At 40.3% G+C, this 15,629-nt stretch overlaps 1 protein-coding gene across 1 annotated transcript in view; it reads left to right on the forward strand.

The window, feature by feature from the left end:
• The window catches only part of ALK (ALK receptor tyrosine kinase), a 313,240-nt gene that overhangs the window by 132,815 nt on the left and 164,796 nt on the right, over window positions 1–15,629 (forward strand). Inside the window, exon 4 of the mRNA XM_027890791.1 lies at window positions 11,919–12,120. Within this exon, the coding sequence (XP_027746592.1) occupies window positions 11,919–12,120 (202 nt within the window). The remainder of the gene's footprint in view (window positions 1–11,918; window positions 12,121–15,629) is intronic.

Below are 15,629 nucleotides of genomic sequence, written 5' to 3' on the forward strand. Positions count from 1 at the left end.
AAATACAATTTCTAAGTGAATCGCAGTGCAATCACAGTAAGAAAAGCAAACTGAAGAGAGAAGACAAATTACAGTTTGGTGTTGTAGCAAAAATATTTTGAGATACATGTGACTTAATGGTCGCTGTTGACATGACTGAAACTCCTCTTTGTTTCCCTGTGTGCTGTTGTCACTGTCTGTCTATTTGTAGCTGCCAGCTGTCTTTTTCCTCATTCTCTTGGACTGTGGTGCAGTGACTTTCTAAGGTATTCTCTATAAAGAGGTCTGGCCTTCAATGGGCCTTCCAGGCTCTGTGGGGAAAAAAAAAAGTGTTTAAAAGGATCCATTAGTCTTCCTTGGTACATGTTAAAACAATTTTATTGACAGATGATACTGGGAAGGTGGAAATACTCAGTGACTTTCTTTGTGTTTACAGTCCAAGGCAGCCCACAGACTGTAACAGCGTGTCCTTTCAAGGAAAGGACAGCAAGGATTGTGAGAGCACAGAGTTAGGGACTACTTGGAGAAGCTGGATGCTTTAAATCCCCTAGAACTGGGAACAACCAAAGATGCTGTATCTAATATCAGTGAGAAATCATTGCAATTGAAGGAGGTCCTGGACAACCAGAAAAGATTTAGTAGTATGTTCATTTCTAAGGAAGGCAAGATGTAGGAGTTGGAGAACTACAGGCTACTTCCTCTCATATTAGTCCTTAGAAAGAATATAAAGCCTATACTTCTGGACTCCATTCCCAAATAGGTAGAGGACAAGAAAATAATTTGAAACACTTAGCATGGATTTTCCATGGACAAATCATTGTTCACCAGCCTCATGTCCTTTAGTGTCAAATGACTGGGTGTGTGAGGGAACAAGAAACCATGGGTGTACTTCATCTTGACTTTAGGAAGGCTTTAGGCATCATCATCCTCAGCATTGTCATGTGGGAGCTGAGGAGGTCTGGGTGGGTGAGCTCCCTCTTGGGCCAGCTGAAAACTGGACAGAGGGCTCAGAGGCCAATAAAACTTGGTGACTTCATGCCCAAGGGCAGACAACACTGAGCAGAGCTGACCCCAGGAGCCAGAATTGAGGCTGGTAGTGCTCAGTGTTATCATCCGTGGCTTGGACAATGAGACATTGGTCAGATCTGTAGGTGATTCAGATGAACTGAAACGAGAGGGAACTTGGCTGATGCAGTCAATGGCAAACCTTTTCTCCAAGGGGACCTTGGTAAACTTGAGGATTGGGCTAACCAGGAGCCTTGTGGAGCCACCAGAAGTGACAAGCTCTGGTCTTGGACCAGGATCTCCTCCCAGGTTGGGAACTGGTAGCCTTGAGTCGTCCTGCTAAAGAGGACTTACAAATTATGGAGGACCCAACCCATAACAAATAGGGTAGGCAGCCATCCAAAATAAGGTAGGAGGAAGACAGCCAGCACCGAAAGAAGTTACTTGTTCTGGATCACTTGGTGGTGGTGGTGAGGCCACACCTGAGTTGCTGTGTCCGGCCTTGGCTGCTCTTCCCAGGTCAAGGGGGATGTGGGGAAACTGGCAGGGCCTAGTGGGGCTGTCTGTGTGTTCAGGAGCCCACAGGATGTATTCCCCTTGGAGAGACAGAGGAAGCTGGACTGGCTTAGGTTGGAAAGAGGTGTCTGAGATTTGAGCTAGAGGTGGCTCACAACCACCCAATGGAGAAATATAAAGAAAGCAGAACTGAATACTTCTCAGCCAAAGCAGACAATACAAGAGGTGGTGACAACAGTTTGCTGTTTGGGAGGTCCAGGTGGGACTTCATGGAAGATGTGCCTCCAGGATGTGGTGTAGTGCTGGAACAGGTTACCCAGAGAAGTTGTCACATCTCCAAGTCTGGAGGCTTTTGAGACTTAGCTGAACAAAATTGCAGCTGTCCTCATATAGTGTTGGTGATGGTCCTGCTCAGAGCAGGACATTGAACAGAGAGCTATGGAGTGACCTTTCAGTTCCTGTGGTTCAGTGATCCCATTTTAAAACACTGACAGCAGTGGACAGACTATTTGCTTCCTTGTGCTAGAGGGCCCTTGACAGGCCAGCACTGAGACCAGACAGCTGAAGTCCAGTCTCCTGAGATCTGATCTCACCAGGACATGTAGCCTTCCTCTAACTGTAGTCCTTCCTTCACCTGTACTGCTATCTCTAGAGTAGAAAGGAGAATCTGTTTTATTTCACAGTAAAGACAGATTAGGTGGAGTTTTAATTAAAAAGCTAACTGCAAGAAGCAGATGAAATCAACTCTTTCAAATAAATGTTGCCATCATAAATAAGATTGCTGGCACTTGAGTGGTTCAAACTACTAATTTTCCGTGATGCCTGATTTTACTGCATTAAGGAAGCAAGCCCCTCACATTTGTACTGTCTTTTCCAATTTGAAAAACAGATTTTTCGCACCCTGAGGTTTAATCATTTAATGTTTCTGCAATGTTTTGAATTTATAAAATACTATCTAAGTGTGAACTTTAACTGCATTGTTGGAGAACACATTTTATAAGTGATCTGAAGGCTCAGGGAACAGCCACTGTGTGTAAGCTCATGGAACCCTGTTCTTTCAATGATTCCTACAGCACTTTTTAGCATATCTATCAGTGTTCATAGAAGCTCGAACCCACTGTCAGACCTTGGGGAAAGGGTCATTGTCCCCTCTCTTGTCTGCTCATAAAGCAACCGGTGTGTGGGTGAAGCTTGCTATTTTCTTACACGTGAATGCTAAGTGGGTTTTTTGAATTAGCAGAAGGAGAACAAGCAGTCAGTGCAGTTTTCACAGTAGAGCAGAAGGTCCTCCAAAGGTTTCTGCCATCTGCATTTCTTTCCATCATCTACCTGGTGTGCCAACGCACTCTGCTCCTTTTTTATCCCTGAGACAATGACTTATGAAAGCACAGAAAATATGAGGAAGCTCTAGAGGTACAAGATGAGTGGAAAAGGGTCTGCCAAACAAAACTGGCATGCAGAACTGATACCTGAATGATGGAAAGACAGATTTGGGATGGAAGTGGCATGGAGACTAGAGATAGAGGAAGTATGGCTGAGCCTGATGATGGGCAGGGATTTGGTGCTTTATGCTATCAGGCATTCAACAAGCTCTGGATAGGATCACCGCATTTCCCGCTACATACGGGGACAGTTGGCCAACTAATAGTGTCCTGGTACTGGGTGCATGGATGTATACGTATGTGGGTAGAGGAGAGACTGACAACAGATTAAAATGTATGGGACATTAAAATACACCATCTCCTCAAGATTTATCTTATTTGTGTTATCTGTGGACCAATTTCATGATTCTCCAATGGTCTGAGTTATGACTCCTGGGCACTTAAAGCTGACGTAATGGCAACCTCAACATGATGAGTTTAATCCTAACTCAAAAAGAAAAAGGAGGAGGACCACACCAAACTGATTTAATTATGTACCTTCTCTTGTGGCTTTCCTAGTTCTCCAGGGGAATAACCTGCAGTACTTACTAGTTGTTTAACATGGTCTCTGACGTTACTGAAATTGTAAAAAGTGAGTTACTGCAATTCTGTTCCAGGCACGTTTCTATTCAGGTACTTGTGCGTCAGAATATTGCTGAACTTCTTAATTTTTTAAGCTTCTAGCCTCCCGAGTGTAATCGAATAAGCACACTTCAGGGCAAAACAGCAACTCGAGGCACAGGCACAGCACTGGGCTTCCTTTCACACCCTCCCCTTAACTACTGCGCACACTGTGAGCTACTGAACAGGCATTCTGCCTCTCTATTTTTACTGTCAGAATGAGCTTCCTCTTAGCTTTCCCTTTGGGTCTGCCTTGTTCATGGTGACAGAAAATTCTCCCATCTTCTAGTCTCAGAGCAGACAGCTCAAAAGTAACATACCATTCACCTCTGTCAGCAGCGAAAGAGAAGATGCATATTGGTTAATCAGCTGTGCAAGGCTGAATTATTTAAAGACTCTTCTGTCATTCTCTAGGAAAAATTTTAATTTCAGCATTGAATTCTAAGTTTTTAATTAACTATCTACTTTTTTCAGTTCAGTGCTTTTTAGCTGGGAGCAAACACTGCTGAGTCATTTAGGAATTCGGCTATAACAGCATCTGGCTCTAGCTCCTGTTACAGAAGACAATACCTGGAGCTTTTAATTGTTTCCTTTTTCTTCGATATGACTTTTCCTTTTTGAAAAACCTTGATGTACACTGCTTTGTGAGAGAATCATCTTTTATTGTTGTCTGTCTAAAGAGTATTGTGATGAGATATGCTAGGGATTATTGGAATTTAAACTGATAAATAGTAATGAAGTTTTATAATAGTGGTTATTTGGACTTCAGCTCACGCACTACACCTGATTTTAGGGAAGTGACAGGGGAAATCTGTGAAAGAGCTGCGTGAAGGTCACTGCTAGGAGGCTCCTCTCAGTGTGTTAGGCTTCAAGGTTGCCTCCAAGAGAATAGGTAAAATAATAAAGAAAATTTCTGGAACTGGAGTGTGAGAAAAGGAAGGACTTCTGCCTTTCCTAAATTTAACTTACATTTCTATAGCACTGCTGCTGTTCCCAAGGATCACAGTGAATACTGGTTGTTTTTAGGGACAAGGTTTTATGAGAGTGAAGCCTTTGAATTTAAGACAAATCGTATAGGGCAAGTCAAATTTGTTTGATGCCTTAGTAAGAGGACATTTTACTTTATTTTGCTTTGATGGATTATTCACCTTCCCCTTTATACTTGGGAAATGAAAAATACTTGAATAGGAGGTAATTTTAAAGAGCTTTAACTTGCAGATCTCTGCTCTGATACCAATCTTGGCCACACACTGTTTGCAGTTGTTTAATGTCTGCCTTAACTTGTCCATTTGTAAAATGTATTACATGCCCACAAGAGTTAGTATGAATTCATTAGCGTTTCTGAATTGCTCTTGCATCATCTAGAGAAACATGCTCACATTCCTGCTAGGTATTAGAAGTGAAATCCTGGTTCTATTTAAGCTAATAGCAAGAACTCTGATCGACTTCCAAAGAGGCAAGATATCATTCAATTACCATAATTAGATTGTTAAGAATTGTTCAGCTCCAAATTTTGTAATAATTCAAAGGCTGTTACCTTCATGAATTTTAAGTCAGATGCAAGTCTAGCATGTTGCAAATCTTTTGGTGCTTATGCAGTCACATTGCATTCAGCACTGGAGACTATTCACATTCACTATTCTTCACATTCAGCACATTCTGGAGCCTTGATGAGGCAATTAGAAAATCCATATAAATAAGCCTAGAAAAAGTATTACAGTATCTTTTCTTAACGTTGTCACTCAGGTAGTGCTCAGTTTTTTCATGGCTTTTACCAACTACTGAGCTCCTGATAGAGTTTTGCTTGAATAGTTAATTTGAAAGTTAAGCTTAAAATGAGGAATTCAAAGGCCAGCTCTGTGGGATGTTTTGTGATACTAGTAGAAATGTTCTCTCTAGTCAGCATCTCTAAAGACTATAAAACTTGATTTAAATAATTTTTTTCTACTGTACAGTCCCCAGCAGACGTTGACTGTTAATAGTTTTTACAGCCCTAATTTAATCTGGTAGAGTATTGAACTTCTGTGTGAAAGGTAATAAAATCCTTTTAGTAGGAAGATGGAGTTTATGTTCAGAATAACAATCTATCAGTTTTGCAAAGGTTTGTTAAATTGCTGCTTTATAACTGTGATCAGATTAAGTCAGCCTAGCTGTGTTTTGAGCCTTGCTTTTCACAGAATCACAGAATTGTTAGTCTTGGAAGGGGCCTCTGGAAATCATCCAGTCCAAGCCTCCTGCCAAGGGAGGGTGACCTGGAGCAGATGACACAGGAATGTTTCCAGGAGGGTTTTGAATGTCTCCAGAGAGTGAGACTCCACAACCTCCCTGAGCAGCCTATCCCAGTGCTCTGCCACCTTCAACATAAAGCAGTTTTTCCTCATGTTGAGGTGGAACTTCTTGTGTTTTAGTTTTTATGGTCGTTGCTCCTCCACCTGTCACTGGGGACGACCAAAAACAAGTCTGGCACAATCCTCTCAACACCCACCTTTGAGATATTTATATGCATTACGGAGTTCCCCTCTCAGCCTTTTCTTCTCCAAACTAAGCAAGTCCAGCTCCTGCAGTCTTTCCTCATAATAGAGATGCTTCAGAACCCCAATTGTCTTTGTGGCCCTCTACTGGACCCTCTCCAGTAGCTCCTTGTCTTTCTTGTACTGAGTGGCCCAGAACTGGACACAGCACTCCAGATGTGGCCTGATTAGGGCGGGGTAGATGGGAAGGATCACCTCTCTCTACCTGCTGGTCACACTATTCCTGATACACCCCAGGATACCATTGGCTCTCCTGAGGTGCAAGGGCACCCTGCTGGCTCACTGACTACAGGCCTCCAATTGGATTCTACTCCATCAATCCTGAGCCTCTGAGCTCTGCCATTCAGCCAGTTCTTGATCCACCACACTGTTCACTCATCTTACCCACATTTCCTGAGCTTATCTATGAGATATTATGGGAGACAGTGTCAAAAGAAGACTTTTCAAGAAAGTTAAAATAACAAAACTATGGTCTTCAGTTATTTGGGAAGAAATCTGCTTGAATTGGCATGGGGACACTTTAATTTGTATGAGGTACCTGGATGTCTGCTCTGTGTGTATTATTGGTTTGGGTGTGTTGCTAAATATTGTTTTTAAATAATGTGAACTTCCCTCTTCATAAATTCCAATGCATGTAAATTTTGTAACTGATTTTTTATGTCTCATTTTGATGTCACTGTTTATGTCTCTGTTTGATGTCACATCTTTAGGACCTTATTTGGTTAAGTGCTATCAAGTATCCAGGAACATCACGTTCTGGAAATCCTAGACTTCAGCTGCAAGTTGAGGAGTTGCCTCCTTGTATTTGTCCCAGAAGAGCTGGTTGCTGTTTTCTGCAGTGAACTTTATTCCCCAAAGTAACTTCTCAAGCTGCTGCCTATTTGGGCTGCAGCCATTTTTCATAGACTGCTGGCTTGGAAAGGTCAAAGGATGCAATAGGGTTGCACTGACCTTGCTGAGCATCGCAATGTTGTTGAGCAGAAGAACCTGACCTGGCTCTGTCTGTGGTTTTACCCTGAGATTGACTGGGAAAGATTTAGGATATGAGCAGGTAGTAGGGTGCATTCAAAGCTATTGGGTAGCTATCAGATGACCAGATTTAAAAGGGGTATGCAATAGGATTCTAAGTTTATCCAGTTCCTAGGGCCAAGGGATGGCTCTGTCTTTTGAAGTCCATGATCTCAGGCTTTCTTTAGCATTCACTGTCATGAGTTTCAGGTGTTTTGTGCCTCCATATCAGATAAGGATGTTGGCCAAATATTGTGGGAATGGGCTTCATTTCTGATGTGGTTTGAAATTATAGACTTAGCAGTTTATACTCCTTCATTTGAAAACTGTTTTGGACAGGTGCTTTGTTCATAGTGCATTGTACATGCATAGTACATTAGCATCAGTTTTCTTGTTTACAAATAATATTTTACCTCATTAGTCCTGAGCAGCACAACTTGAAGCTGTCTTCATCACCTCAAAAACATCTTGCTACTGGGTTGATAAACCATCCTTCCCTTTGTATGACGTGAATGTTAAAATGTTGTAAACAAGTTTCCAAAGGATCAACAACAATTTTTCATGCCGGCTATATTTATTTGTCTTGTAAGATTCCTTTTATGTCAACTGCAATAATTCCCTGTGCTTAAAGCATAAATATATTTTCATGTGCGTTTGTCTGAAGTGACAGCAAGTTGCCAGAGATGTTATCAGACACAACATATGAGGATGAGTAACACCATGGCATTATGAATGCAGTTATTAAAAAGGCAGGGAAAAATATTATTAGAAGCCTAAGTGTTATTGGTAGGTTTCTCACACAGTGTGAGTGTTTAGGGGGAATGTGGAAAATAAAGTATTTGCATTTAGACTAGCAGTTTCTTGAACACCACAAAAACAAGTATCAGCTGGTAGGGTTTCTGTCATATGACGCTAACATGGATGTATTTGGTGCAAAATACTGAATGCTGTTCCCTCTGCAAACCTATGGCTCTGTATGATGATGATAAATGAGCTCAAGACCCCATAAGTGCCAAGTGCCTGGGTCTGTGGCTGGTTATCTAGTTATAATGTGATTATTTTAACTGCATCTCTTTAATATCAGCAATGCACTGTGCAGCCAGAGTCCAATTTAAAACCTCTGGCGAAAGACTCCTGAAATGACTCATTGGTGAAGATCTTTGTGATAAGTAAGTAGACCCTTCAGAGTACTGAGCAGTAGAATGTGACACTTGCAACATGTACCATGAAGGGACCTTTCATCTCAGCTTATGTCCCTTGGTATCTAAAGAGCAGGAGTTTGGTGAAAGATACAGTGCTTCTTCTAGATATCCCAGGAGTCTTATTAGAGCTGCAAGCCAATAGGAGAAAATAAGTGCAAGTAAATTATTGCTGGAATCTTAGTGTCTTATGGGTCTACAAATGTTCTCGAAGCATGCCACATGGATTCCCACTGGAGGGAAACACAAGTGAACATGTAGCTTCTGATTTTGCTCAGAAAGTCCACTGGTGTGAAATAAAATGTCCTTGTATCCCTTAGCATGGATGTGGAATCGATCTCCACGTGATATTTTAACTCTTTCTTAGTAGCAGTGTCTAATCTGATCCTGGAAATGGTCTTTGATCCTGTGGAAGGCCATTACATGAAACAGTGGCAAGCAGTGGCTGAGAGGTTGTGCTTTTGAGGGAAGTGAGAAGCATAGGGATTTGTGTTCAAAATGTATAATTTTTCACAGTAGCTACATTAATTATTCCTTTGTGGGTGCCATAGTTTAATCCCAGAATCTTCAAATTCTGCTGTATAAGAAAGTCTGTGTGGTTTCATAGGAAGTAGCCCTCATTTCAACTTTGGAAACCAGTCCCAGGCAACTCTGATAGTTCTTTGTTTGGCACTTAAGAACAGCAGTAAGAGCAAAGAGAGAACACTGCAAAAGACAGGAAAGTCACCTATAAGATAGTTGAGCTTTCAAAAACAAGAACAAAGTTTTGTTTATTCTCTCCAATTTAAAAATAAGTACATATATTAAAAATATAATCTGTCATAGCTCTAGTATTTGCCCAGATGGTGATCTCCCCAAAAGTATGCACTAGAGGATGTTTTAGACAAGACTGTGTACTGGTGGTGAGTCCAACACAGTGTAATAGCCATGTCCTTCAGAATTCCTAGGCACTGCTTCACACCCACACAGTGTGGGGCTGTTCCTCCCAACATCCTGGGACAGTGTGCTGGGGTAAGCTCACCATGGCAAAATTGTATTCCTTTCAGCGATGTAAGTTAGTAGGTAGAACCGGCCACTTGATGAGTAATCAGCTACAATTGCAAAGTGTGAGCCCTGTAAATAGAGAGTAGAAATAGAAAAGTCAAAACAAAGGAGGTTCATGGCTGTCCCTAAAATTTGCTGTAGCAGCTACCCTAGTCTATCACTGGACTTCATAGATGTTTCAAACCTGACCTTAAGTCAGAGCGTAAGAGGGACTACCCTTGGCAGCTCTCTTGATTTAGAACCACTGCAAGAAAAGAAGGAATGAGAGCTGCCTTTGTTTGTTATTTTTAAAATCCAACTCCCTGTTGCAAGGCAGTAAGATGAGCAAATGATTCTTGCACCTGGCAAGTTACCATCAGCAATTATTGCAATGCTTAGTGTCTTTCTGCCACCAGCAGAAATCTCTGCTCCCTTCCATGTCAGAGATTTCATTGTACTTATGGGAATGCTACAAATAAAGTCACAAGATTTACTACTCTAATTCTCTTTTGTTTGCAACAGAAGGGAGAGACAGGAGAAGATGATACATGTGGCTGAGATTTTTTTTTTAATAATTATTTATTTATTTCATTTTACTGCCCAACAAATATATTGTTTATATGCCACTGATAAAAATAGAGGTTTTTTTCAACTTATCAAACCATTCTGTTAGTAACCGGATTAAAGACTGTTATTTTACATAAAGGAACCTAGTTAGTAATTAAAAAAAAAAAAAAAAAAAAAAAAAAAAAAAAAAAAAAAAAAAAAAAACAAACAAAAAAAACCCAACAAAACAAAAAGCTGTGACTGCATTTCACTTCTCTCTGTTTACAAACGTTGGCATCTGAGCAGGCCGTACCTCATGTATTTCTTCATGTTTCTTTCAGTATAGATATTTTCTAGTTTTAGATATGTCATTAATGTGGTGCCAATGTCAAGAACACTGTTTTTGACAAATATGTCAAAAATACTGCTTATGGTAAGTGTTTTTATGGGAGGGAAACCTAGTGGTTGTCAGGAGTCCAGGTTTCATTTTTAGCCCTTCCATTATTGCCCTGTGTGTGACCTGAGATGTATTGCGAAATCAGACTTTTTCAAAGGGGCCATCTGTGAACACAAGTGCAGTTCTCCTGTTCTGAACTGGCATCTGACAGTGAGCTATTCAAATTTGAGCTCTTGACCCTCAGTTGAGTAGAGAAAAGCAAGAAAAATTTAATAAGGACAATTCACCAGATCCATTGTAGGAGGTGAACTGCTGCAGGAGCTCAGAGTGACTGTTTTGCACCTGATGGTCCACATTTTGGACACTGAGATGAAGGCAAGCCGAATTCATTTCTGACCCCTCAATAGGATTTTTTAGACACCTTGATTGTCACCTGAGCCAGGCTTAGTGATGTGGAAGACCATTCCTCTGAAGCTTCACCGTCCCTGGAGGTTTTTAAGATGAGGCTGGATGTGGCACTGAGTGCCATGATCTGGTAATCACAGTGAGGTTGGATCAAGGGTTGGACTTGATGATCTCGAAGGTCTCTTCCAACCCAATTAATTCCATGATTCAACCTTAGCATTTTCAAAAACAGGTTGATGTTCTGGCTAAAATTCATGAACATTTAGAAATAGGTTTAAATTACAACCCTGTTGAGCCTTAATTTCTCTCACAATGAAATTAAACTCTTTGTCAGACCTTCATGTTTTAAGTATTACCAGGCAGCTTTTATTAATTGATGCTCCAGGTAATTGAGACAATAGGATTTCATTATCTGACCCGTCTTGCTAGAATTTGTGGAATATCACACTCTTCCTTGCTTCAAGGGTTGGTCCATTTCATTTACCAGCTGTAGACCTCTGTGTTTCCTCCGTGGACAAATTGGTAAATTAGTCAGCTGCCAAAAGGGAGTAATTTGACTTACCTGAAATGAGCAGCAGTGGGATGAAAATACATTACCTCTGTCCCACTGGATAAGCCTCAGATTGTATTGAAATAGAATTAGGCCAAGGGAGTCAATGTACTGGATAATAATAAAATGTTTAATGTGGATTAGCTGCATATAAAATTAATACATTAGAATGAATTGCTGAAGAAAGGAAACTATGTCAGGCCTTTGTCCTGAATCTATAATATTAGACTTTAAATGGTGCACTCTTCTGTTTATAGAAGAGCAAGAGTAAAGCTATTGAATTTGTGTTCTTTATTTGGATGAGAGAAATAGATATAAATAATTATTTATCTGTCTATCTATCTGAGCAGTCAAATCATGATGTCACTGAACCAAGGCTAATATGTTTGGGTCTGGACCAGACCTGAGAGGTTACAGACAATAATCTAAACCTAAAATTCATTCACTATCTACCTGGGCTTTTTCTTCTGGGAGTTAAATCTAGAAGTAATATTTGTTCTGTACCATTCAAAGGTGAGTTGAAATTTTGCCTTAATAGGCTTAATATAAAATGGGCAAACTTTCCAGACTAATTGGCAAATATCATCTTTGACTGTGAGGTTTGGAAAGGGTGTAGAATGAGCTGCTGCATGAAAATTAGAACCATCCATCTGTGAGGGTTTGAGTTTTGGTTTGTTCTTTATTTTTAAAGTTTTCTTGTTGCCTCCTCTGCTCTAGGTTCATTTCTCTTTCTCAACGCGTCAGAGAGGCCGAGCCCCATCATCCTGAGCCCTTGGCTGAGAAGCAGCAGTGATCAATGTGTAGTTCAAGTGGCTGTGTATAAGTTTTACCAGCAGAGTGGAGAATATATTGCTCGTGTCCATCCCATTGATGAAAGCAGCAGCGAAATCTTATCAGTGAAGAGTCCAGAGAAACACGGGTAAGTCTCGTCTTCTCATTTGACTCACAGCTTGAATTGAGAAAAATCGCTCGATCGTGTAGCAGTATAGTCACAAAATGCATGCTGCACATCTGAGGGGAGCAGGATACCCCACAGAGTAGATGTTTGTCTTCCATGGGTCTAAAATATCATAGAAGCTGGAGATTGATGCTTATTTTATTACACAAAGCATCAGCAAACTTCTTGGATCCATGCAACTGAGTCTCTAAGTCGACATCCCACTTATTCTCTGTGCTTGCAGGTACAGACATGGTGTGGGTACTCATCCTAAGATTAAAGCTTTTCTATCTAATTCACTCTATCTGATTTCTTTTTACTAATTCTTTACCCATATGAACTATTTGGTTTAGAATATCTACTGAGTCTTTGCAGTTTCATGTGTCTGCATACATTTTAAGTTTTGCCTTGCGTTTGTGTTATTTTGTCAATAAAGCAGTTCAGGCAGAGGAGGAGAGCTTTTGATCTTTCAAGTGTGCAACTGTTTGAAATGTTTTATCCTTTTTGTGCAGTTAATCTTGATGATGTTTTAATTTGTCAGACTTCCTGTGTATTCTTTTAAATTTTTGCTAGCAGCAAAACAGCAGGAGCTGAACACAGTAAATATCTCAAGATGCTGTGGTAGTAGAGTAACTCAGAATTTAATTTTGATATATGTGAGGCTAATGCCCTACCTGCTCTATATAATGATTTTTTGTTGTTGTTTTTATTTTTTACCTTTGTTGTGAAATGTGTTAAGAAGCATAATTTTTAGCAAACATCTCGAATTTTCTTTGTTTTGATATGATAGATTAGAGAGTCTCTAATAGCAAGTCTTGCTGTCTTGTGCTCATAACAAGATGTGATTATCTGATTACTGTCTACAGCAAATTCTGTACTTTCCAGTAGCAAAAGGAGAATGCGCAATAAAAAACCTTGCAGGAGACAACCTAACTCATAGAAACAGTTTGAATAGTTGTAATTCTCATATAACACATGGCCTATAAAAGTGAGGAGGAGAGCTTGTGTGTGGATCTAGATCATACTTAGTTCCAGCAACATCATCCAAATTGTAAATTGCTGTTGATGTCTGGGGAGAGGTAATTAGAGGAGCTGCAGCAGCTGTCTTCTTCCTTAGCTCTTTGCAAATGCTGTGCTCTATGTCACAGCTAATAAACATGCTTTGTGCAAAGTGCCTCCTGTGTTGGCACTGCCACTGCTCCTTGGCACTCGCAGGGAATATTGCTGTGTGCAAAATGCTTTGGTCTGTTACGTGGAGCAGCTCCAGCTCAGATCTGTGGGTGGGCAGAACTCACCAGGAGCACGGGTAAGTTTCAAATGTAAGGAGCCTTGAAGGGAAGGGAAAGATCACTCTAAGTACAGTAACAAATTCCTGCCTTTGCCATCTGCTGGATATAACATAGACTACTCAGCTGGGTGTTGCAGATGGAGATTGTCACGACAGGAAAGAGGGTTAGCACTTTTGCTGAAGGTGTTTTTGGTTATAGCTTGGCCGTCCCATATGCTTGCCAGAAGTGCAGCTTGCTCCCCAGCAGCATCACTGTGGTGTGTAGGGTGGTAAGGATGTGCCTGTGACTTTCGTGGTTTTGCATGTCTGGCTCCTTGGTACTCCCTTGCTGTAAAACTTTGCTGTAGGAACAACTGGCTGGTTCATTGGTCCCCCCTCCTCTGAGCCTGTCCCTTCATTGTGAAAGGCAGTAGCTCTTCCCCAGGTCTCAAGGCCGAAAAACTCTCATGCCATGCCCATGTAAATATCACATGGGGATAGTTAATTAACTACCCACAGACTACAGACACGGATGATGGGGTAGTGATTCGTCACTATTTGCCCTGAATCTTCATTCCAGAATTTGAGTGCTCTTCTACCCTTTGTTTGAAGGGATAATATTCATTATTCCAACTTTGATAACACGTGTCAGTCTCACTTTTGTAAAAATCTACTTTTCTTTAAAGAGGAATCCAGAATAGTTGATCAAAAGTCAAGAATAATTCTATAAAGTTCTTTAAAGAACTAGCAGTCCTACAGTGGAAATCTGTTCTGTTTGATATTTTATTTTGTCTTGGAAATTTCAAACAATTGTATTTTTTTATAATGAATTCTTTGACCATGCTATAACCAAATAATTTCTAAAATTTTATAAAGATCTTAGCTCTAGGCACAAGGTAATTGAATTCCTCAATGAGCCTGTGCTAGAAATAAAAGCACTTTAAAGTTTCACAGGTGACACTTCTTTGATTCAATATGCTTTATATATTGTTTTGCAAACAAGAGGTATAAAGTGTGTGTAGTTCCCAGCGACTGGCATCTGCAGTAGTGAGTCCATGATATGATTTAAAGTCATAGAAGGAGGAGTATGTTTTATTGAAACAAATGCACCTGAAGGGTGATAAAGCAGTAAATTAATTCCAGGCTGGGTTTTCTCATATCTTGAACTATGCACAGCGTCAATATCTTCTTTACACTTTTCTTTTCTTTTTTTCATTCTCTCTAGTCTCCATAACCTGAATTACATATATTAAGATCTTACAAGGTCTTCACAGTTCATTTACATTTGCAAGAGAAAAAAGTAGATACTGTCAGGTGTTACTGTTTTATTCAGGGTGCAACCAGGCAAGCAAAGGTTTTGGTTGGCAGCACTTGAAGCCGAATTTAAGTAGAATATATGTAAAGCTGTGAAATTGTACTGGGTAGAGACAGCATAGCACCCAGTATTTATTTGTTACCAGAGTTCACCCCCGTTGTCTTTGTGTGTAAATTACTAGATGTGATTATGCGTAAAGACTCAAAGCAAAACTAGTGGGGTTCTGTTTGTTCCTCTCTGTTTGTCTCGTTTTCTAAAGAAAAATAGCCCAAGCCTGTGGACTAGAGTTGTACCAGTTCTGTAATGAGCCAGAGTCATTACAGAAATTGATGTGTGGAAGACACTTATCTATTTTATTACTTGATATATTTCAATGCAGATGATCTATTGCAGGCAGGAAGAAAACTGGTTAATTTAAGATGCATCACATTGCAGTAGGGTGGGGCAGATAGGACAGACACCAGGAGGAGTATGGCAGAAACGATGGCTGCAAATGGTTCCTGAGTGATGAAAAACATCAGAGGCTGGCAAAGGGATGCTTGTTTTGTCTTATACAGAAAGTCTGCCAAATGCAATCATAATGGTTACACATAATATTGACCACAATTCTTATTACTCAGAAAGTAACTATATTCTTGGTTATCAGTCCAAAAAAATTATATATCTTTTTTTTTTTTTTTTTAAACAAGCAGATAGATCTTACTCCACATTTATGTATGCATTTTGAAGCACCTTTACTTAGACTTTCTTTGATTTAGTTCCTAAGCAATCAGTAGCACTCCTCTATGGGGAATACCACATTGCTGTGCTCTGTTAGAATGAGATTTGTTGCATGACAGTGTTTCTAGATTATCTGACTCTGTGGATGTGTTTTTGATGTGGTTAGTCCCTTCCGACATCTTCTGCAAT

Source organism: Empidonax traillii, unplaced genomic scaffold, assembly GCF_003031625.1.
Source record: "Empidonax traillii isolate 1590-97213 ecotype Southwest subspecies unplaced genomic scaffold, ASM303162v1 scaffold297:size655095, whole genome shotgun sequence".
Lineage (NCBI taxonomy): Eukaryota > Metazoa > Chordata > Aves > Passeriformes > Tyrannidae > Empidonax > Empidonax traillii.